General features: G+C 48.8%; 10 protein-coding genes across 10 annotated transcripts; 5 read left to right on the forward strand and 5 right to left on the reverse strand.

The window, feature by feature from the left end:
• Nucleotides 1–15: 15 nt before the first annotated feature.
• On the forward strand, nt 16–1,151 carry HD556DRAFT_551162 (uncharacterized protein). The gene is made up of 3 exons (XM_041310928.1): nt 16–141; nt 201–385; nt 454–1,151. The coding sequence occupies exons 1-3, from the start codon at nt 88–90 to the stop codon at nt 893–895; spliced, it is 681 nt and encodes a 226-aa protein (XP_041159219.1). The 5' UTR covers nt 16–87; the 3' UTR covers nt 896–1,151.
• Nucleotides 1,152–1,406: 255 nt separating this feature from the next.
• On the reverse strand, nt 1,407–2,885 carry HD556DRAFT_1309182 (S-adenosyl-L-methionine-dependent methyltransferase; the record flags this gene model as incomplete). The annotated part of the gene is made up of 2 exons (XM_041300245.1): nt 1,407–2,531; nt 2,586–2,885. The coding sequence occupies 2 exons, from the start codon at nt 2,883–2,885 to the stop codon at nt 1,407–1,409; spliced, it is 1,425 nt and encodes a 474-aa protein (XP_041159220.1).
• Nucleotides 2,886–3,287: 402 nt separating this feature from the next.
• HD556DRAFT_1444320 (ARM repeat-containing protein) lies at nt 3,288–7,481 on the forward strand (the record flags this gene model as incomplete). The annotated part of the gene is made up of 21 exons (XM_041306764.1): nt 3,288–3,363; nt 3,413–3,613; nt 3,667–3,799; nt 3,849–4,083; nt 4,134–4,234; nt 4,286–4,373; nt 4,426–4,524; nt 4,574–4,799; nt 4,852–5,230; nt 5,285–5,791; nt 5,841–5,949; nt 6,004–6,075; nt 6,128–6,263; nt 6,314–6,423; nt 6,473–6,640; nt 6,692–6,752; nt 6,805–6,893; nt 6,955–7,137; nt 7,190–7,344; nt 7,398–7,406; nt 7,463–7,481. The coding sequence occupies 21 exons, from the start codon at nt 3,288–3,290 to the stop codon at nt 7,479–7,481; spliced, it is 3,156 nt and encodes a 1,051-aa protein (XP_041159221.1).
• Nucleotides 7,482–7,740: 259 nt separating this feature from the next.
• On the reverse strand, nt 7,741–9,326 carry HD556DRAFT_1481204 (uncharacterized protein; the record flags this gene model as incomplete). The annotated part of the gene is made up of 6 exons (XM_041308629.1): nt 7,741–8,000; nt 8,060–8,209; nt 8,263–8,390; nt 8,445–8,570; nt 8,633–9,075; nt 9,302–9,326. 6 exons carry the CDS (start codon nt 9,324–9,326, stop codon nt 7,967–7,969), a joined length of 906 nt encoding a protein of 301 aa, XP_041159222.1. The 3' UTR covers nt 7,741–7,966.
• Nucleotides 9,327–9,926: 600 nt separating this feature from the next.
• HD556DRAFT_1432542 (exoribonuclease, exosome component 4) lies at nt 9,927–10,805 on the reverse strand (the record flags this gene model as incomplete). Its single annotated transcript, XM_041305133.1, has 3 exons — nt 9,927–10,419; nt 10,467–10,750; nt 10,803–10,805. 3 exons carry the CDS (start codon nt 10,803–10,805, stop codon nt 9,927–9,929), a joined length of 780 nt encoding a protein of 259 aa, XP_041159223.1.
• Nucleotides 10,806–10,893: 88 nt separating this feature from the next.
• Nucleotides 10,894–13,805, forward strand: HD556DRAFT_1378990 (uncharacterized protein). Its single transcript, XM_041303173.1, has 10 exons — nt 10,894–10,956; nt 11,011–11,089; nt 11,143–11,162; nt 11,220–11,282; nt 11,335–11,444; nt 11,496–11,811; nt 11,868–12,101; nt 12,162–12,821; nt 12,873–13,010; nt 13,066–13,805. The coding sequence occupies exons 1-10, from the start codon at nt 10,951–10,953 to the stop codon at nt 13,753–13,755; spliced, it is 2,316 nt and encodes a 771-aa protein (XP_041159224.1). The 5' UTR covers nt 10,894–10,950; the 3' UTR covers nt 13,756–13,805.
• Nucleotides 13,806–14,417, reverse strand: HD556DRAFT_1378992 (ribosomal protein L21-like protein). Its single transcript, XM_041303174.1, has 2 exons — nt 14,327–14,417; nt 13,806–14,276 (listed from the first exon to the last, which is right to left on the reverse strand). Exons 1-2 carry the CDS (start codon nt 14,373–14,375, stop codon nt 13,855–13,857), a joined length of 471 nt encoding a protein of 156 aa, XP_041159225.1. The 5' UTR covers nt 14,376–14,417; the 3' UTR covers nt 13,806–13,854.
• Nucleotides 14,418–14,507: 90 nt separating this feature from the next.
• On the forward strand, nt 14,508–16,802 carry HD556DRAFT_1378998 (P-loop containing nucleoside triphosphate hydrolase protein). Its single transcript, XM_041303175.1, has 10 exons — nt 14,508–14,614; nt 14,676–14,721; nt 14,808–14,894; nt 14,947–14,994; nt 15,046–15,690; nt 15,743–15,975; nt 16,027–16,142; nt 16,201–16,346; nt 16,398–16,468; nt 16,524–16,802. Exons 1-10 carry the CDS (start codon nt 14,555–14,557, stop codon nt 16,698–16,700), a joined length of 1,629 nt encoding a protein of 542 aa, XP_041159226.1. The 5' UTR covers nt 14,508–14,554; the 3' UTR covers nt 16,701–16,802.
• On the reverse strand, nt 16,803–19,002 carry HD556DRAFT_1379003 (uncharacterized protein). Its single transcript, XM_041303176.1, has 11 exons — nt 18,891–19,002; nt 18,808–18,835; nt 18,656–18,750; nt 18,432–18,589; nt 18,106–18,271; nt 17,873–18,044; nt 17,494–17,821; nt 17,355–17,444; nt 17,218–17,301; nt 17,033–17,164; nt 16,803–16,972 (listed from the first exon to the last, which is right to left on the reverse strand). Exons 1-11 carry the CDS (start codon nt 18,913–18,915, stop codon nt 16,892–16,894), a joined length of 1,359 nt encoding a protein of 452 aa, XP_041159227.1. The 5' UTR covers nt 18,916–19,002; the 3' UTR covers nt 16,803–16,891.
• Nucleotides 18,981–20,015, forward strand: HD556DRAFT_1379009 (tropomyosin). Its single transcript, XM_041303177.1, has 4 exons — nt 18,981–19,223; nt 19,276–19,580; nt 19,634–19,724; nt 19,777–20,015. The coding sequence occupies exons 1-4, from the start codon at nt 19,206–19,208 to the stop codon at nt 19,846–19,848; spliced, it is 486 nt and encodes a 161-aa protein (XP_041159228.1). The 5' UTR covers nt 18,981–19,205; the 3' UTR covers nt 19,849–20,015.
• The last annotated feature ends 340 nt before the right edge of the window (nt 20,016–20,355 follow it).

The following is a 20,355-nucleotide window of genomic DNA, read 5'->3' on the forward strand; positions in this document are numbered from 1 at the left end:
AATACTTTAAGAAGGTGTACCTCGCTCAAAACGCCAACGTTCACTCTTATCATCACGATCCACCAGGCTGATATCAATTTGAAATTAATGCCTACTACCAAACACCATGAACAATTTTACTTCACTTTCGTCACATTTCTGGTGAGTTGTTATTGGGCAGCGGCCATGCAGCAGCTCAGTGCTCACTCTGTCTGCGCCAGGTCGAGGACCACTTATTCAGAGTGCCTCGCGACACCCTAGAGTCGCAGTCAGACGTCTTTCGCGATTTGTTTCTACTACCTGTTCAAGCCGACGGAGCTGAGGGTTGCTCAGACACAAATCCTATCGTTCTCGAGGGCATTCAGAGGAAAGAGTTCCAGTCCCTCATGAAGGTTTTATATCCCATGTGAGTATTAATGAGAATCGCTTCACGAATTTGTGACTTGGATCCTGATGGCGTTTTTCCTTTGTAAGGCCATTTACCCGTCTATCACCTTCCCCGGATGCTACTCTCGAGGAGTGGATAGGCATATTGAAGCTATCCAAAATGTGGAGCTTCACCCGCGTTCATGAATTCGCCATTCAACAGATGGAGCCTATGCTCGCTATGAGACCTCTAGACAAAGTTGCTCTTGCTCAAGATTATGGGATCACAGAATGGCTGGTCTCTGGTCTGCTGCAACTGGCAAGGAGAGAAGAGCCCGTTGGACTCGAAGATGTACGGAAACTTGGACTGGATACGGCGTTAAAGCTTGCCGAAATTCGGGAGAGTTCACAGTCTACCATGCCTTTGGTTTATTACATGCACCACATGACAGGGGACCGTTCAAATGTTATCACTGCGATTGGTCCTCGAGGATCTACTTCATGCGATTTTACCAATCGAATTCGTCAAGTATTTAATTTGCAGGAGTGATTACAAACTCCAAATTTTATATCATACTTTGGACTACAAGTCGCGATGCTACTGTTTCCACTTCTGTATAATTTAATTGCATTTGCCTTACGATAAGCCCCTGTACAATACCATCAGGGACGGGGAGATGCGTTATGTATCAGGTCCTTCAGTAACAGATCGGCAACGTTTGACTTGTCTCATGTGGTAACAAATTTGTAGACTCGTGACCACGCGATACGGATGTAAAAGCTCGCCATCGCAAACTGGATTGCTCTTGCACTAGCATCATTTCTGGTCTGTTCGTGGTAGCAAAGTGCTTGCCGTGCACTAGAAACACTGTCAAACCAGTGTGGGTTCCATGAAGGGGGTGATCGGTGATAGATGGTGGTTGATGATATTCAAGTTGCACAGACCCGGATCCTATCAGATAGCCTAGTGCATATTGGCCGTGGCCCAGTTAACGAAATTACCCGATTGGATAATCTTCTGAATCATGTACACATTGATGCAAAATTCATTAACAACGCCATCAAAATAACACCTTTACATTTTCATAAAACCCAATCATTGGATTCTCCCCATTCACCAGCCTCGTCTTCTCAAGGTCTGCATATGTCTCCAGATATTCTGCATGACTGAACACACTGCTCTTCCGCTCACCAACGGGAAGCCCACTCGCAGACGTCACGCCATCCAGAGGTGAGCGGCGAGCACGGGATGAAAAGAAATCGGCTCCAAGCGAAAGGGGAGATGTGCTCGATGCCAACGGCGACACTCTTGCATACGAGAGTTCGTCCTGTTCATCCGCGTCGGGCCCCGCCTGTGATAACAAGAACTCGTACATCTCGCGAAGAGCAGTAAAGTCCGTCGGGAACATAATGTCGAACCAGCCTTGCTGCACAAAGATAGTCCCACAAGGAATCATGGTCGTGCCAACGCGCGTTTGTACTACAGGGGCGTTTAGGCCTGGCACCGCATCCGGTAGCGAGGAAAAGTCTGACAATAAAAGCCGGTGGCGAGGAAAGTGCGTACGTAGTATCTTCAGTAGGCTCAACAGTCTCGTCGGGATGTAATCTGGGGGTGAAAGGTTTGGTGCGAATGGCAAAGATGCGTACAATTTCCGTAAAGTTGGCGAACGGAGGAATCGGGGTAGCGGGACTGGAAGTGATAGCCGCCGACGCAGCGCGAGATAAGAAGCGATGAGCGGATCACTGATCTTCGTGTAAAACGGTACGAAATCGCCCACTTCGTCCACAGCTACGACTCCCTGATATGCCTCCAGGGTCTTTAGATCATACCGCACCACATCGTGTGCAAAATTGTCGACCACCTCTGCTGCTACCACATAACATGGAGCGTGTTCCTTGCGTTGCCACTGGAAAACGCTCTGGTTCACCACGTCCACGACCTGGCTATGGCCCTGTTGATGTAGACGGTGCCGTTGTGCCCGTGCTAACTTCTCGCTAATCTCAATGATCGTATACTGTGTGCGGTCATAAACTTCTGGGTAGTGCGTCTTTAGAAAATCCAAGATATTCAGCGCCAGCGTGCCATTTCCGGCTCCCAGCTCGTAGACCTTGAAGTCTTCGTAAGGGAAGTATTTGAGCAAGTACTCGGACACTAGGCACTGAGCTATCGCCTGCCCATACCATGGCTGTACGTCATTTTAGCTGTCTGTGCCAATAACAGGAAAAACAGAGTTGCCCACCTTGAACAATTCTGTCGGAGTGTGCCAGAGTTGCCTCCCAGGACCGTCCTCTTCTCCGTTGCCAAATTCCCCGTACCTCTTTGCAACGTCGACTTCAAACTCGGCACTGTCTCTATACTTATTAAAATCAAAGCCTCCCTCAACGCCACCGCAATGCGGAGGTGCAGTGAAAATCGTGGCGCGCTTGCTGAAATAGCCGTAGTGCGGATTGTACAATGAATCCTCTATGAAATCTCGGACTAGCATCCGTACTCTGGTTGGTGGTTTACGATGAGACTCGAGGTCATGCGACGAAAGCATTGGGTACTTGAGATGTTTCGGGTCGACAGTGGTAGAGAAAGAGATATCCGGGTTATAGTTAATTTTGTCATTATGTTTCGAAGGCGGCTTATCGTTCGCTGTCAGCACCGTCGAAGAGAAGTAGGCCTTGAGGTGAGTTTGTCGTGGACAGCATCGATGATTACATGAAAGTATGCTGCGAAGCATTTGCTAGTTAAACTTGGTGAAAGTACAGCTGGCGCTATATGCATACAGTCACCTTCAAGCTTCAACCGAAACACGATCAGACAGAATTTCCGTGTGACAATATGCGCTGATGTTGATTTGTTGAGCTTCCACTTTCCTTTTCGAATCTAGTAATGATTCTAATCTCCTTCAACTGCCACTGCCTTCCGGTATCGGCTGGTACCACAGTTCGGCGAAATGACTACAGCGGAGCGTTTGGTTCGCTCCTGGATGGCATCAGAGAAGGACTCCGAGGTCGATGAGAGCGTTGCTGGTACACATTTCGTTGCAAGGCGATATCAAAATTGAAATGAATTCTTCAGGAATATCAAGTGGTCAATTAACTTTGTTGGATATTATAAAGGCTCTTGGTGAATTCTTAACATCTGAGGAGGACCGCTTGCGGACGAAAGGTGAACATATCGCTCACTTGTCGGTGTTCTTGTTCTCAGTCATTGCAGGTGTCGAGTTTCTCTCATCTGTTCTTGGACGATGTCCACACGAAAAGCTCAATCGCCAGGCTAGTAAGTACAAGTCACCTCAAGGATGAATTAATTCTACTCACCGCCTGTACTAGTTCGTGTGCTCACCACGTTTTATTGCAGCAAGCTTGAAGATCTTGAGACCATCATCCCTGCACTCAACGGTCTCTCTTACCTTGTCAAGTTTCCTAACATACAGTCGGCCGAGGTGAAGGATATTCTCAACGCGTACGTACTTGAATTGTCGTGCATTTCCATTACTTTTAATATCGCCTAGTATATTCGCCAATGTCAAAATGAGAGCCCTTGTGCAGTCCACTCGCTTCTTCGTCTTTTCAATCGTCAATTCTCTGATCGCTAGCCATCGAGACACCCTCAAGGAGATGGGAAGTGCTTTCCTTGCGGCATATGTGAACCTTGCAGTCGGAGAGAAGGACCCTCGAAATCTCATGTTGGCATTTGCCATTGCTCGAGTCTTACTGGTAGAATTCGACACTCTTGCTCATACTGAGGTAGGGTTCGCTTTCATGCCTTCCGCTCCATGTTCAACTCTCGCACATAGGATTTCTTTGACATAACATTCTGCTACTTTCCCATCACATTCCGACCACCACCCGATGATCCTTATGGCATCAGTGCAGATGATCTGAAGCAGTCTCTTCGGTGCAATAAGGTCTTACACACCGTGTCTTCCATTCGCTAATGTTACTGCAGACTCTGTCTGTGCGCAACTCCAGCCTTCGGGCTCCTTGGGATTCCAGTCTTTCTGGAAAAGCTTACTGCTGGATCACCCTCAACCAAGGTCACTGCTGCACTTGTGATATTTAAATGTCAATCTAATAACCCATCGGCAGCGAGATACTCTACATGCAATGGATACCTGTCTTCCGGTCTACGGACCTGCTGTGACGCGCGAGTTGGGGAAGAAAATTTGGAGCTCTCTGAAAATCGAAGTAAGATTTTGTTCCCTGAAATCTTGAGTATAACATTACGTGGAATCAGATTTTTCAACCAACTGATCCAGATACCGAACATTCAGCCCTCAATACACTGCAGGTCCTTCTTAGAACCATGCATGCTGATAAATCCCAAGACGCAGTAGGCGAGGACTCCATCACGGGCCTCGCACAAGACATGTGTAGCGAGTGCATGCAAACGTTGAAGGAGCCTGAGAAATCCCAAGCAAGAGCTGCAATGAAGGTCATTTGTGCCTTTGCCCGAGCTAATGGTAAGCGTTGTACAATGGTACAAGCTGGATCTCAACAGTCTTCATTCACCAGGACCACTTTCCAGTTTTGCAGTCTTGCAAGCTGCTGAGCTTCTCATCAGAAATTTCCATGACCCAGATGAGGTATCAAACCGGGCGCCAGTGGTTATATTACTCACAGAGTTGATTGACGCCTGCCGGGGTGATGTTACGCATGCCTCTGTTTCTCAGTCCTCTCAGTCAACATTATCCCCTCTCGCTGCCTCGAAGGATGCCCTCCTTGGGCTCCTCATTGTCAGCTTGAAAGGACCTGCGACATGCCTGCCAGCACTGCATGGTCTAAACGCACTTGTGCGCACTCCTAAATTAGTAGCTGATGATGAGCTTGGGTACATAGTGCTTGAGGTCAGCGAACTACTACGCAAGGAGCCTGATGAAGTAGAAGACGTGACGTATGAACGTTTTTCTCTCCATCTACGATGAGTTACTGAGGTTCGTGGTTTCAGTATGGACACCCTCGCACTTCTCTCTACCATCGCTGGTATTGCGCCGCACCATCTGTCATCGCAGACGCTCCCAATCCTTTTTTCCTTCCTCCCAGATGTTGCTCCATCAAGGGATGCCATCACGCAGCGCGCATCTTACTGGCGCGCCCTTTCGTCCCTCAGTGCCCTTTGTGTACAACCACAACTCTTTGAGATATTAGTTGTCAGGCTCATCGCCAAACTTGATCTCCTTTGTGCAATCTTGCCATCTAGGACAATTGACCAGGAAGGTACAGCTGCATATGCCCATGCTATCCTCACGGCACTCGCAAATACACTCGACGTCAAAGTCTCTTCGAAAGACGTAGATGTCCCCAAGTACGCTGAGCAGCTACTGCCGCACTTGTTCAGATTGTACTTGGATGCTGCGCTAGCGAGCTCGGAGGTGGTGGCTATCGCTGCAGATCCAAGGCTGCTGCAAGTTGGGGCAAGGATTATCAGGCTCGTGAGTCAGACCTTGAATGTTGCGTGAGTCTTTGTCTTATCTCTGAGTGCACACCATTGATAAAGGTGGCAGGGGGCAAGAAAAGCTTGTTGCCGCTGTGTTTGCCGCCTACACGCAAGGTGACGTGAAGCTGATTACTGGTGGTCTCTTAAACTCAGCCACACCATTCGCACCTCTCCATGTGAGTGCAACACTCACATTCCCCTTATATACGTCACATTGACTCCGATCCTAGCTCAATGCCAGTCCCCGACAACGGAACAGTTTCACTCTTTTCTCTTCTACCATTGTCTCATTACGCAAGGAGGTATGCCGCTTTTCAACCTGAATTTCGGTGCTTTTGTTAATGCCGCTTCAAGGTTCGGATGCCTGTCGACAATCTATCCACTTTCCTCTCCGAACTGGTCGCGTGGAGTGATAGCCCATCTAGTACAATAATACAACGAGAAGCTGCATCCCACGTTCTTGCATCCAATGTTAATAAGCATGTTGATGGTGATTCATCACATATTTTTATTGTAATCGGACTGATCACTTCTCTTCAGATGTATCTGACTTTCTCACATCCCAGCTGGAGGGTTACTCGTCATCAGCCCTCAAAAACACAAGCATCCCGGCAGAAGCACGCAAGAACGCGATCAGTACCTGGATATCTGTACTCGCCTTCTAGCTCGCACCTTATTTGCGCTGATTTTTCTCTCCAGATTACAAGGGCGCTTCTTGTTCGCTCTCACCCCTCTGCAAACGCATTCATTAATCACTTGTTCGAGCTTTTGGATGACAACACAGTCGACTGGGATGCAGCGCGAGCGATCGGTTTGCTTGCAAGCGAGGATGTCGTATTGACGAAACGCAATGATGCCGTTCTCAAGGTATGCAAAGGAAACCTCGCAGAATCCCCCTAAAAAACTGCGTATTTTTAGATTCTACACGTGCAGAAGTATTTCAATGTAGTGATGCCGCGGTTGTTAGAAGGAGCCAAGGGTGTGTAAGGTGTTCATACTCCATATAATCTAACACACTTCCTATTCGCAAGGATCGCGAAGAGAGACAGCATATTTGGTTGCTTTGGCGTACCTAATCAATGCTGTACCGAAGGCAATCTACGCTAGTCAGATGCCCTCAGTTAGTCATCATTTTATTTGACTAGAGCATAATGGTTGGTTTGCTGATGGTGTTCCCCTAGCTGATGCCTATTCTACTACGCGGACTCGACCTTGTTGACCCATCCATTCGTTCACACATTATTAACACGTTGTCTAACAATATCGATGTTACATCCGCTGATAAGGACGCTGTCTCGATGTATGCGTCGACTCTCGTGCTTGCCATGCTTAAAAATTGCATGTATTCGGAAATGCCTGATCCTGTGCGTCGTTCACGTGTCCATTGATTTTGCTCGGAATACTGAATGGCCAAAGGGAGTACGCGTAGCGGCGCTCAAATACCTGGCATTGCTGCCAGGCACTGTGCGATATGATTTACTGCACCCTTACAAGACGCGTGTATTGAAGGAATTAGCAAAGGTTTTGGATGACCCTAAGCGTGCGGTGAGGAAAGAGGCAGTTGTTGCAAGGTATGGCATAATAATATTTTCGGTCATTCACCTACTCATCATGAATCAAACAGAACGAACTGGTCAGTTTCTATGCAAGTTAGTTCATCACACGGCAGAACTTATTTTTTTTTGTCAGGTACAAATACAGTGGGTAGGGATGATAATGCCTTGCATGGGCACATCATGTGGTCGTCTAAATACTCCTCAATTAGAGCGAGGTTACCACCTTGAGGCAGCCGAACTGGTTATGAATTATGTTGCATGCGATGTGAAACCTAAATGGATACTACTAGCATGAGTGTGCATGTGTGTCGCCGAACTATCCCACAAGTATCGCTCCTTAGTAATAAGTGTTTCAAGGCAAGTCAAAAAATAAATCTGATACCATTGTCTCGGCCGATGTACTTCACTTGATTTAGAACGTTGTCCTAGACTTGCATGAAAATCCCTGCGGATGTATACAATTTCTCAAGCTAAGTTTTGAAGTATATGCATCTTCGCATCTTGTACAACATTCAAAGCACTGTTAATCCCGCTCTTGCCTTATGTAATAGCCACGGGCTTTTATGGGCCACATGCGAGGCGGGTCGTGATGGACCTCATAATTGGACGGACTCGCCCTTCCTCCTCGAGTGCTCCATTACCAGGAGTGAAGACCACCGCTGACGACAATACTGCGAATTTTACAGTTAGCTTCACTGCTAAGCAAAGAAATACAAGGAAGTCGACGCACTCGCTACCCGTACAGAATGTCGATGCATCAGATGCCAACCACGTCACTACACCGCGCACCTCGTTAGGGCGTCCGAGTCGACCCATAGGGTTCATATTAGACCACACATCGAGAAGGTGCGGTTGTTTGTCCAGATATGCTTTAGTCATACTATCACAGCCATCATGATTTAGCATTGCAATGCAATTAATCGCGAGACAAACCTGGTGTACATATATCCTGGAGACAACGAGTTGACGCGAATCTTTTTTTCGCCAAGCTCGCAAGCCATGCTACGAGCCATCTGCAGGACAGCTGATTTGGAGGTGTTGTACGATATCCAGGCGTGGCCCTATACAGGGTCAGCATGCAAACATGGCCATAACAGTTTTTGGGAGATGCGCACCCTGTTAGTGACACTGCCCGACATTGATGCGATAAGAATAATACTGCCACCGCGTCCGAATCGCGACATCTGTCTGCCAGCAGCCTGCGCAGTGAAGAGGACACCACTGGCGTTGACATCCAGGACCTTCACATCGGGGTTGATTTCAAAAACTGTCGGTGGAAAGCAACTAGTCAATAATCACCCACCTCTCTGTACTCCTCTGCGGGGTATTCCAGACAGTCTATGGGTGACCTGAGAATACCAGCCGCAGCGATGCAAAAGTCCATTCTTCCCTCTTTATCACCAATCTCCTCTGTCTTTTTCCAAAGAGCCTGCTGATCAGTGACGGTCTCGCTGAAATACTCCAGCCGCGAGTTATTCCCTAGCTTCGCGACATAATCTCTGCTTGCGATCCATTCATCTGATGGCTTTTCTGGAAGATCGAAGCAGTATACGACACGTGCACCAGCCTCGCAACATGCAAGAGCCATCTCCAAGCCAAGGCCCCTATTTCCGCCGGAGACAAGCCCAACGCGGTCGGTTAGCGCGAACTCATCGAAGATCTTGGGCTTTGGTGTGATGGATGGGTCTGCAGCAGCCTCGAGGGCAGCCTCGACACCGAGTTTACCGAGAGGAGACGCAGATTGAGCTATTGGGAACTATGGGAAATTTCAGCTTCCGTTTCATGCAACATTTCTAGATAATCTTACCTGGACATGATATATGATCGCGACAGGTTCAACGTTAGGGAAAATGATCACGCATGAAGCTGTATGAAGGGTCTTTATACTGCACACCCAATAAGGCCTGGCCGCCTTCTGTGAGCTCGCCTGACCATAATCAAGCGGCGTATGAATAATGAAATTGGTACTTACTTCGAATTCGTGACCACATGAGCATGAGGTATTAATTTGCGGAACGAAGTGGTCTTCCTACAGCAGATAAAGAATTGAAGTATCCGCGTTTGATCTGATAGTACAATTCTAGGGGATTGTGGGCTTCCATTGATGCACATCTGATATTATATGATATTGAATCCATAGTGGTACTTTACAGGCTAGCGTGCGACATGAATCTGCGTGCAGGTGGCACGCACGTGGGGTGGACGCGAATTGGTTCCATGCTCCGTGCTGTGAACGTCCGTGTCAGGACTAGTGGGCCTACTTATCTGAAATCAAGTATCTCTAATCACAAGCTCCGGATCCTACTTACAGATAGTCGTCGTATAGTTATTTGTAACGTTGGCATTCTTTGCGGTTAGCTGTAATTCACGGACGAGGATCGCGCGTGAACTTGAGCTGTCAAAAACAGGCTACTATGATACAGGCCTTGTACAAGTCGGTGTCGAGGATCCACACGACCTTGAATTCAGACTGAACGTTAGTGTTGGTCATGATGATGATCGATGGTATTAGAGAGAGTGGTGTTGCTGCAAATCACCGGTACCTATCAGGAGCCTTCGTACATAACCGAAGCCGCTAGCTACAGTTAGCATCAATCCTACGCCCCTTCAGTCTCCTTCGCCACAACCATTCCGGGTCCAGCCCCGAGTTTATCCACCAAATCACCCGTCCGTTCCCTGAGAGCATCCCTCATCTCACTCCATAATACCTTACCTGCATCACACGCAACTTTAAACACCTCCTCAAAGCGATCCATATGCAACCTGGTCTCCATCTGGACGAGCGTCACCCGTCCTGTACGAGGCATCACCCCTACCACGACGCTCGGAACATCATTTTCTTCGACTGTAGTTAGATCAAGTAAGGGTTGGGTGCCATGCACGCCGCCGCCGATGGCGCAGACAAAGTCAAAGAGGGGGATGCCTGCGGCTGCTAGAGCGAGGGTGGAGGCATTTATGCAAGCGGGGAGGAGGCCACCATCGAGCTGGAGGACGTGTACAAAGATATCGATTGTGCTGCGTGGATAGAGATGAGTTTGGACGACTGGTTCAAATGTGCTTTTGATTGATGCTGCGAGTTCGAGGAGACGCCTGAGTGGTATTAGCGATGTAATAAAGTTGGTGTAGATGATATTTACTTGTCGCCTCTGCCTCTTTTTCTTCGTTCACCGACGCCAAAAGAAGCGAGTTGGACTTCGACGTTTAGTGTTGCACGATCGTGGAATGTTTCGCGTCTTGTTCCTGATTTTGGTTCGTGTGGACCGAGGACTGAGACGCGTACTTGAGTGAGGCCGTGTGAGTAGGTGACGCTGCCATCTGCTGTTCCTTGCGGTGCGAAGTTGATGGTTAGTGTTCGTAGTTCATAAGGTCTGCGACCGTCGCTGCGAAGAAGACCAGCATTAAGTAGTTCGATACGGGATGACTGGATGTGAATGGGTGGGAGGGCTATATTGGGATTGAGTGAATGGGCGCACCATGGTTGGTCACTTAGGTAATACGTGTGGTCCAGGTGGCCGAATAGCCAAAGCGCCTGGGTGATGACTAATCACGCGAGTCGGACTTTGAAGAACTTGGTATGAGATCAAATATTACTTTGGTCGATAGCTTGCCATTTTGCAAAGTATGTGGGTAAGTTTCGTCGCCATCGCTTCTCACAGAAAGGATACTGACTAGGTGGGATAGACTGAACATCGAAATCCAGAAGGAAGGACATACTGGTTCAATACTGGCACTCGTGAAAGTGTCTGGGAGAAGCCAGACGGTGCGCATCGAAGTTTTGTCTGTCCTGTCCTGCGCTAATTGTGAATTGTTTAGATTTGAAGACTCCATTTGAGGTGATTTAACATTTCCCCCCCTCTAGCTGTGTACTCATCCTAACCTGTCTCCTCCAGAAAGCTCTCGGGGAGACAAAATGGAAAGAATACTTCTCCGGAGGCAGAAAGTATTACTACAATGTACGTCCAACGATAAAGATCTTTCTCATCAGTGTTTAATCTACTTGAACAGACCGAATCCAAAGAATCAAAATGGGACATGCCAGACGAGCTGCTTCTGCTCCTTGAAAAAGTCGAGAAGGAGAAACAAAACAGCCAACTTGTCGTCGCTGGTTCCATTCCGTATGTCCCTAGCCTATTTCCCTACCCTTTCTCCTGACCATTTAATCACAGCACTGCGTCTGCTTCGATTCATGCTGCGACAGCCCCAGCGCAGCCTGACGGCACCGTAGCCACTGCAGGCTCTGCCTCGCTCCCCTTCAGTAACACAGGCGTTCTTCCCGCAAGGCCGAACCTTCCGGATGACCCTACCATTCCTCACAATGGTTTCGCCACCTTTGAGGAGGGTGAGAAAGCTTTTATGCATCTCTTGCGCAAGGCGGGTGTCGATGCGGACTGGACATGGGACCAGACTATGCGTACCATCATCACGGATCCATTGTACAAGGCTTTGAACTCTTTAGCTGAGAAGAAAGCAACTTGGCAGAAGGTGCGTTTCCTTCGTTCACGGTATATTGTATTACTTAATTGTTGTGGCATGCCCAGTACACAGACGGTTTGCGTCAGAAGGAAGAAGAAGAGCGTGAAGCACGGCTTTCAAAGCTCCGCCCAGCTATACGTAACATGCTCAAGGGCAATCCGAATGTGTTTCATTACACTACATTCGCTACTGCGGATAAATTGTTCTCGCAGCATCCCATCTGGCAACTAGCTCGTATCGAGGCTGAGCGAAAGCTCATATTTGAGGAGTACGTTGCAGAGCTCAAGCAGCGCGAAGTGGTGCGTTCTTGTTCATTCTCCTGATCATGAATACAACCTGACTCACACTCACATCCACAGCAAGAAACCCGTGCTGCGCGTACGCGCGCAATCTCCAAAGTCGTGTCTCTTTTCAAAGAACTCGATGTGAATGTCCTCACACGTTGGCGCAAGGCCCACGAAATGGTTACAGAGTCCCCCGACTGGCAAGCTGATTCTGAGCTGCGCAAGCTTCCTACGCTAGACATCCTCCTTGCATTCGAAGATTACTCGCGTGTCAAAGAACGTGAGTTTGAGGAGCACATGCGCCGCGCACAAGTTGAGAAGACACGTGAGGAGCGCAAAGCCAGGGAGGCGTTCAGGGGATTGCTGCAAGATCTTGTGGCTACTGGAAAAATCAAGGCGCGCAGCAAATGGCGTCATGTTTACCCAACTTTTGCTTCTGATCAGCGATACCTCAATATGCTCGGCAAGCCTGGATCGAATCCCTTGGAACTTTTCTGGGATGCTGTCGACGCACTTGACCAGAGGCTCGATGCTAAGATCGCTATTGCTGAGGAGTGTGCCAGGCGTGGCGATGACCCCAATGTCATGGACGTAGTGAAGAACGATAAGGATAAAGAATCCGTGAGCGTGGTGACCGTACAGACGACATTCGAAGAGTTCAAGGCTCGCGTAAGGAGGGACCCTGACAGCGTAGGCAAGCTCGGCGAGGATGATTTGCGCGAGGTGTACGACACGGTGTGTTACTTTTCTGTGTGTAAATGACGAGAATGCTTATGAGTCTGGTAGATCCACGATCAAGTCGTGAAGAAGCAGAATGAAGAGAAGCGCCGCACAGAGAGAAGGCAGAGGCATCTGCAAGATGATCTTCGCTACGCGATGAAGAAGCTTCCCGAGCCTCTTGACATCACATTGTCCTATGAAGCTGTGCGTCTTTCTTGGCCCTCCCTTGACATCAGATATCAATTTAATCCTTATGCAGGCTGTCCCCTTCATTGAGAACCTCCCAGAGTACAAGGCCCTAGACGATGATGAGAGTCGACGTTCAGCGTTTGCCAAGTTTGTGAAGAGGCAGAAGGAACGACTACGCGAGGCTCCGTCGGAGGATGGTGCTTCAACGACGAGTAGACGTCGTAAGGAGCCTGAGCGCGAACGTGAGCGGGATCGTGACCGTGACCGCCGCGATGACCGTGACAGAGAACGAGACCGCGAGCGAGATCGTGAGCGCGACAGGAGCTCCAGACACCACCACCGTGAAGACCACGATGGGTACCATGGCCGTGACAAGGATGGGCATGGCGAGCGTGAGCGGGAAAAGGACCGTGAACGTGAACGTGATAGGGAGAAGGACAGGGAAAGAGACAGGGACAGGGACAGGGATCGCGAGCACAAACGGCATACCCGAGACGAGCGGGACGGAAGGGACGAGCGCAAGCGTAGGAAAGGTTCAAGGGAACGTGGTTATAGTCGGACTGATGCGCCGCCATACGGGGATGAGGAAGATGTTGCAGGGGAAAAACCGGAACAGAGCAGAGAACGGAAGCGGGGCTCTGATAGGGCACATAGTGAACGTGCTGAAAAGCGTGCTCGCTACGATCCTGATGTAGATTTTAGAGAGGAGCGCGGAGAACGATCCCGGAGGGCGGAAACGCCTGAAGAAGGGGAGATATGATACTTATCCACTGGTCTTAATATTGACTAACTTCAGTTTTCTCGTGCGTGATGGTTTGGCTGATTAGAAAACAAAAATATTATAATGCTCGGACCAATGCTATGGATTCGAAGGATCAGGGAACTCAATAGAGCCTATGCGCAGACGAGTGTATGGATGCTTGTTCTTGATCGTCTTCTGGTAACCTTTTCTACGCTTCTTCTTGAACACCACCTCCATTTTACCCCTGGTATGCTCGACGACGGTAGCATCAACCTTAACGCGACTTGAGGATATTACAGGATCACCGCGAAGGGTGTAATCCCGTGAGCCAACTTCATGTATATCCTGCAACGCCAACACGTCGCCAACGCGTACGTCTTTCAGATGTGGGACTGTGAGTAAGTCCTTGGGTGCGAGGAGATATTTACGTCCTGCGAGAGATGCGACAATGTATTGCGAAGGTTGGGAACGGATAAGAGAAAACGCGGCACTAGTATTTTTCGGGAGCGCTGCCTGTGTTGATACTGAGCATGACGCCACTAGAAATCGTATCAGAAAGCACTACCAATATGTAAAAAAAATGACTGACCGCGTCTTAGATTATTTGATAGCCAGCTGCGAATTTGCCAACTCGCCATGGCGAAATGAAGACCAGCAGGCAACCAGCAGTTCTCTTCAAGTAAAGACTACGTGACCGTGTGACACCGTGACACGGAGAGCCGGTTTAGTCGGAGATTTAAATTAAGTCTGTTCCGAGAAATTCCTTTAACATCGACTCTGCTCATTCCTTCCCATCCAACTCATTCCTGTCGCGACAATGCACAGAATCGCTCTCCAGAACTCGGCGCGCAGAGCTGCCTTTGCTGCTGCCCCCAAGGTCCTGCTTTTGCCGCTTTTTCCTACTCAATTTCATGCTCATACAACTTTTTTATGTTCAGAATGTTGCTGCACTTGCCTCTCGGTCATATGCTACCGCAAAGCCTGGTGCGTACTCCTGTGCGGCGTATCCTACTGTGTTTGACGTGTATTGGAACTTTCCGGTTCGTTGTCACATTGCGTATCTTAAACAGCCGCATCCGAGGTTTCTTCAATACTGGAGTCCCGTATTGCTGGTACTGCTATCAGTGGTAACGTTGAGGAGACTGGCCGTGTCTTGAGTGCGTAGTCGCGGTGGTCATTTCCAGTCTGTTGGTCTCATAATATCCGCAGGCGTCGGTGACGGTATTGGACGTGTCTGGGGTCTTAAAAATGTCCAGGGTAAGCCGTGATTCTCCACCATTCATTCCGTGCAAATAACCTTGTTCGCAGCCGAGGAGATGGTGGAATTCTCGTCCGGTGTCCGGGGCATGTGTCTCAACTTGGAAGCTGACAACGTCGGTGTCTCCATCTTCGGTAACGATCGTCTCATCAAGGAGGGCGACACCGTCAAGCGTACTGGTCAGATTGTCGATGTTCCCGTTGGCCCAGGTCTTCTTGGTCGTGTCGTCGATGCTCTCGGTAACCCAATTGACGGAAAGGGTCCCATTGAGGCTGCCGAGCGGAGACGTGCCTCTCTTAAGGCCCCCGGTATCTTGCCCCGTCGTTCGGTCAACCAGCCTATGATGACCGGTCTCAAGCCTATTGACGCCATGGTGCCCATTGGTCGTGGTCAGCGTGAGCTTATCATTGGTGACCGTCAAACCGGAAAGACTGCCGTAGCAATCGACACCATTCTCAACCAGAAGCGATGGAATGATGGCAAGGATGAGGACAAAAAGCTCTACTGTGTTTACGTTGCTGTCGGCCAGAAGCGTTCCACTGTCGCCCAGCTAGTCAAGACCCTCGAGGAAAACGACGCAATGAAGTACACTATTATTGTTGCTGCTACCGCCTCAGAGGCTGCTCCCCTGCAGTACCTTGCGCCCTTCTCTGGCTGTGCAATGGGCGAGTGGTTCCGTGACAATGGCAAACACGGTATGCTATTATTCGCTTCTTCGGGCGAACTCGGTACTGAGTGTTATGTTAGCCCTCATTATCTATGATGACTTGTCGAAGCAGGCCGTTGCTTACCGTCAAATGTCTCTCCTCCTCCGTCGTCCCCCCGGTCGTGAGGCTTACCCTGGTGATGTCTTCTACCTCCACTCCCGTCTCCTTGAGCGCGCTGCCAAGATGAGCGACAAATTCGGTGGTGGATCCCTCACTGCACTCCCCATTATTGAGACTCAAGGTGGTGATGTCTCCGCTTACATTCCTACCAACGTGCGTGATTGCCCAGTCTTGCACATTTATTGATCCCCATCTCGCATATAGGTCATCTCGATCACTGATGGCCAAATCTTCTTGGAGGCTGAGCTGTTCTTCCGTGGTGTCCGTCCCGCCATTAACGTTGGTCTCTCCGTGTCTCGTGTTGGTTCTGCTGCCCAAACGTTCGTACCTTTTACGGTTTTCGTATATCATCCTTAACCCAATTCTCTCCGCCTATAGGAAGATCATGAAGAAGTTCGCTGGTTCTCTTAAGTTGTACCTTGCTCAATACCGTGAAGTCGCTGCCTTCGCCCAATTCGGTTCAGATCTCGATGCTTCAACACGTTTCCTCCTCTCCCGTGGTGCTCGTTTGACCGAGCTCCTTAGTAAGCAACTGCGTTCAATGATCTAAAAATATAGCTAATGCTTTCTAAAAGAGCAAGGCCAATACCAGCCCTTGCCTACTGAGATCCAGGTGCCCATCATCTATGCTGGTGTCAACGGTCTCGTGCGTAACCTATCTTCCAAGCCTCACCTGCCGCTCGCTAATCTCTATCATGTAGCTTGACTCCATCCCCGTCGACAAAATCACTTCATGGGAAGCTGAATTCCGTTCACATCTGACTGCTACCCAGAGTGCACTTCTGGAAGAAATTGAGACTGGCAATGTTACCCCCGAGATGGAGGCTAAAATTAAGAAGGTCGTTGAGGACCACGTCTCGTCGTTTACCTCCTCGTAGACTAGATATTCTTGTGTATCTACCCCGGTTTTTTCCGTTGTAACGGACACGCACTAAAGTCCTATCGCGAATACCATGATTATTTTCGCAGCGCGATTGTAATATTGTATATAAGTCAGCAGCATGGTGAGATACAAGGCCTATAAGTGGGGTACATCGAATTCGGCAGAGTTCGCAACATGTAATTAACCTCATTCTGCGACTTGCGCCTCGGTCTCATCTTCATCGTCATAATCTTGATCATCCTCGTTTTCCCCCATGGACTCCTTGAGCTATATTACGTGCTTCGTCAGTATTACTGTTCTAGGAAGTACAACAAGACCAAGACGCACCATCTCTAGTAGTTCATGACACTCGTTCAGGTGTGCCATGACGATACCCTGTCCTTCGGGAATATTTCCACCTACGCCCACGAATCTGCCGTCTTTCCGCATGGAGTCGATCTGGTGCAGTGCCAGTTGATACTATGAAAAATGAACTCCCTGACATCAAAAGAATCAAAGGACCGGAAACTCACGGGGTAGAGGTCCCGGGGCGTAAACGGACCACCGAATTTGTATACTTCATTAAGACACTTCTTCACTGTGGAGAGTTTATTGGCCTGCATGCAATGTATGAGAATCAGAATCGAGGGCAGATGGAAGAAAGACGCACGATGGGGATGAGTTCCTCCGATACCGGCTCGCTCGACGATAATAGACGGTAGATAAGACCATAACACCGTCTCAGCAAGTACAGTAGGACCTGCACATGTATGAATAGTTGCACGTCAACAGGTACAAACACCACTCACATACTGTCCTGGTGGCCTATTACCCTCTGTATCGACAAACTTGCCATCGATACGCATCTTGTCGATCTCGTGCAGGCTCATCGAATAATTATAAAGATCTGTCTCACGGAGACTCCATCTGTGCGTGAGGACAAGGTTCTCCAGTTCCGCACGCAGCTGGTTCAGGCGGTCATGAATGGGCTTCAGAGAAGATGCTACGTTCTTCGACTCGTCCTGCGCTTTAATTTGCTGGAGGATGTCGAAGCATTCCTCGATGAGGGAGGTGCAAAGTGCTTGAGAAGCTGGCATAATTCCTCCCGGGCCAAGGAATTTCCCGTCGACACGTTTTCTGTGAAGGTGATAAAGACAAAAGATGTAGTCTAGTTGATGGCGCACTCACGAATCGATCTTACGCAGTTCCTCAGCCAGGGACTTTATTTCGGCTTTGTGTGAACCCTCTTTGGCAGCCAGCGCAACTAATTGTCTCCGAATCGTGACGAGGCGTTCATGAATGGGAACCAGTTCTACTGAGAGCACCGACAGAGAACTTTCGAGGGATCGCATGATAACATCTTTAGAGCCGCAGCATTCATTAAGCGACTTCAGAAAGGATATTCGGAAATGAAGGCGCACCACATTCATTAAACTGGCGCTCCAGGAGCTTTATCATAGCTTCGGGGTGTTTACTACTCTCAGCATCTTGTTGTACTATGTGACGTAGCTCGCTTAGTCTCCGCTGGAAAGGGGCCAGGTCTGATTCATTGTAGACTCCTGATTCTTCCATATGACTGAGTAATTGCTGTGCGTGACAAATAACAATCAGTACGGATCTTCATACAGTAGATGCATGTGTGATGATATGGAGACAGAATGGAATGCGGTAGACAATAGCCGGCTGGATCTCCACAACACAGGGCGCACACCACCCGTAATGAGATATGGAGAGATGGAGTACTGACCCTCATGGAGGCCAGCTGTGAGTATACAGCGGGACATTCCTTCGTTCGCCCCAATGTAAGATAACACAAGGAAAGGAGGCTGAACACATCGGCCAGTGTTGTATCCACTCGATTGTTGTAGGTCGTGTTATCATCACGGACATCGTTGAGTTTTGTGACTATGGAAGATAAGTGTCCAAAATGAGATAAACAATACTTTGGAAGAAAGAAAGAATTATATCCACCTTGTTTAACGACGGCCTGGTAAAGGGCATTCACATCTGACGGCTTGATAAACTCGGCACGGTCCCTCTTCAGGGCAGTAAGCCGGTTCCGTATGCTGCGGTGGGCAAGGGTTTGTTGGACGGGTAGCAATAAGAGCGCGCACTAGACTCACTTTATCACGGCCTCGAGGATCGGCAGTTCTGAGATATAAGAGATCAGTGAAGCTCAGGATCAAAAGTAGCACCTGCCACTTGCCCTCTTGCGCGACCGGTGCGCTCATCTGTAAGATTCACAGTTCTTGCTCGTCGTGGAGTACGTGAGATACTGATTGTATTTCTTCAAGGAACAGAGACGCCAGCAAACCAGCTTGGTTTCCAATTGCCAAGAATTGTCCTATCATGATTGGAAAAGGCAAGTGCTTATGGTCGAATTCATGTTTCCCACGGTATCATCCCATTTAAGCTGACTCTGTGGCTATCGGCAGTGCCCAGCAGAGTGCCCGTTCAAGTCGGTTTTCCTCTTCGTTCACCACTACCATCGTCTATACCATCGGCACATCCATCAAACACAATGGAGAAGATTAAAGAGGTTGGCAGCGATCGTTTGCGTATATACGATCTCACTGAACATGCGCTTGTAGAAAATGAACCAGCTGCGGTTTGAGGCAGACAATGCGGTTACTCGCGCCGAAGATGCAGAAGCTAAGAACAAGAAATATGATCAACTGATCCTTGAAAAGGACCAGGAGATTACTTCGATGTCTCACAAGATCTCTGTTCTTGAGGCGGAGCTTGACAAGGTAGACGCGAAACTTGCAGAAGCCAAGGCTTCACAGGAAGAGGGAGAATCGCTGAAGAGCACGAACGAGAACCTTACGAGAAAGATTGCGCTGCTGGAGGAGGAACTTGATGCCGCTGAGAAGAACGTGAAAGAAACGATGGAGAAGTACGTTGTGGCTACCATCTTTCTCTGTTATCAACGACTGATTACCTGTTCAGGCTGCGACAAGTGGACGTCAAGGCAGAACACTTCGAACGTCAAGTTCAACGGATCGAGCAAGAGCGTGATCAATGGGAGAAGAAGTTCGAGGTATCTCGATTTGTTCTATGCTGTTGAAATGCCAACTGACGCTTTTGCACAGGAAATGCAACAGAAGTACAAGCAGTCGCAAGCAGAACTGGACAACATGGTTGCTAACATGGAGTCACTGTGATCTGGTTTCTTCATGTCTCGTGCGCTCTCCATATAGAGCTTTGATCTTGACTATCTCATACCACAGCCAGCACTGCGTGGTCACGACCTTCCTACACGACATTCTCATAATTCTCTTACCAGGAATATTGTCTGATTATTTAACCGAATAAATTCTTGTCCCAAATCCATTGGCTGATCTCGCGATCCGACATTCTTTGTTCTTCGTAAGTTCCTGCATGCTGAAGCGTTAGGGGGTTCGTAGTCATCATGATTACATAAGTTGTAAGTTTGGCACCTGACTAGTACACGCCTCATGCACTGATCCATCCGAGTCAATGGCATCATCAGCTGACACTACTGTGTGGGGCTGCTCATGCAGTCGACATTCACAAATGGACATCATGTTTTTCTTTAGCTCGACAAACAGGACCACGATGCAGGAACAGATGTATTGTTTGCTACTTATTTTCATCAACCGCGTGACAATCGCGTGAAGCAATACTAGGCAGTCGGTGTCCACTGATTC

The sequence above is a fragment of the Suillus plorans genome, assembly GCF_016647745.1.
Source record: "Suillus plorans strain S12 chromosome Unknown HD556scaffold_35, whole genome shotgun sequence".
NCBI lineage: Eukaryota > Fungi > Basidiomycota > Agaricomycetes > Boletales > Suillaceae > Suillus > Suillus plorans.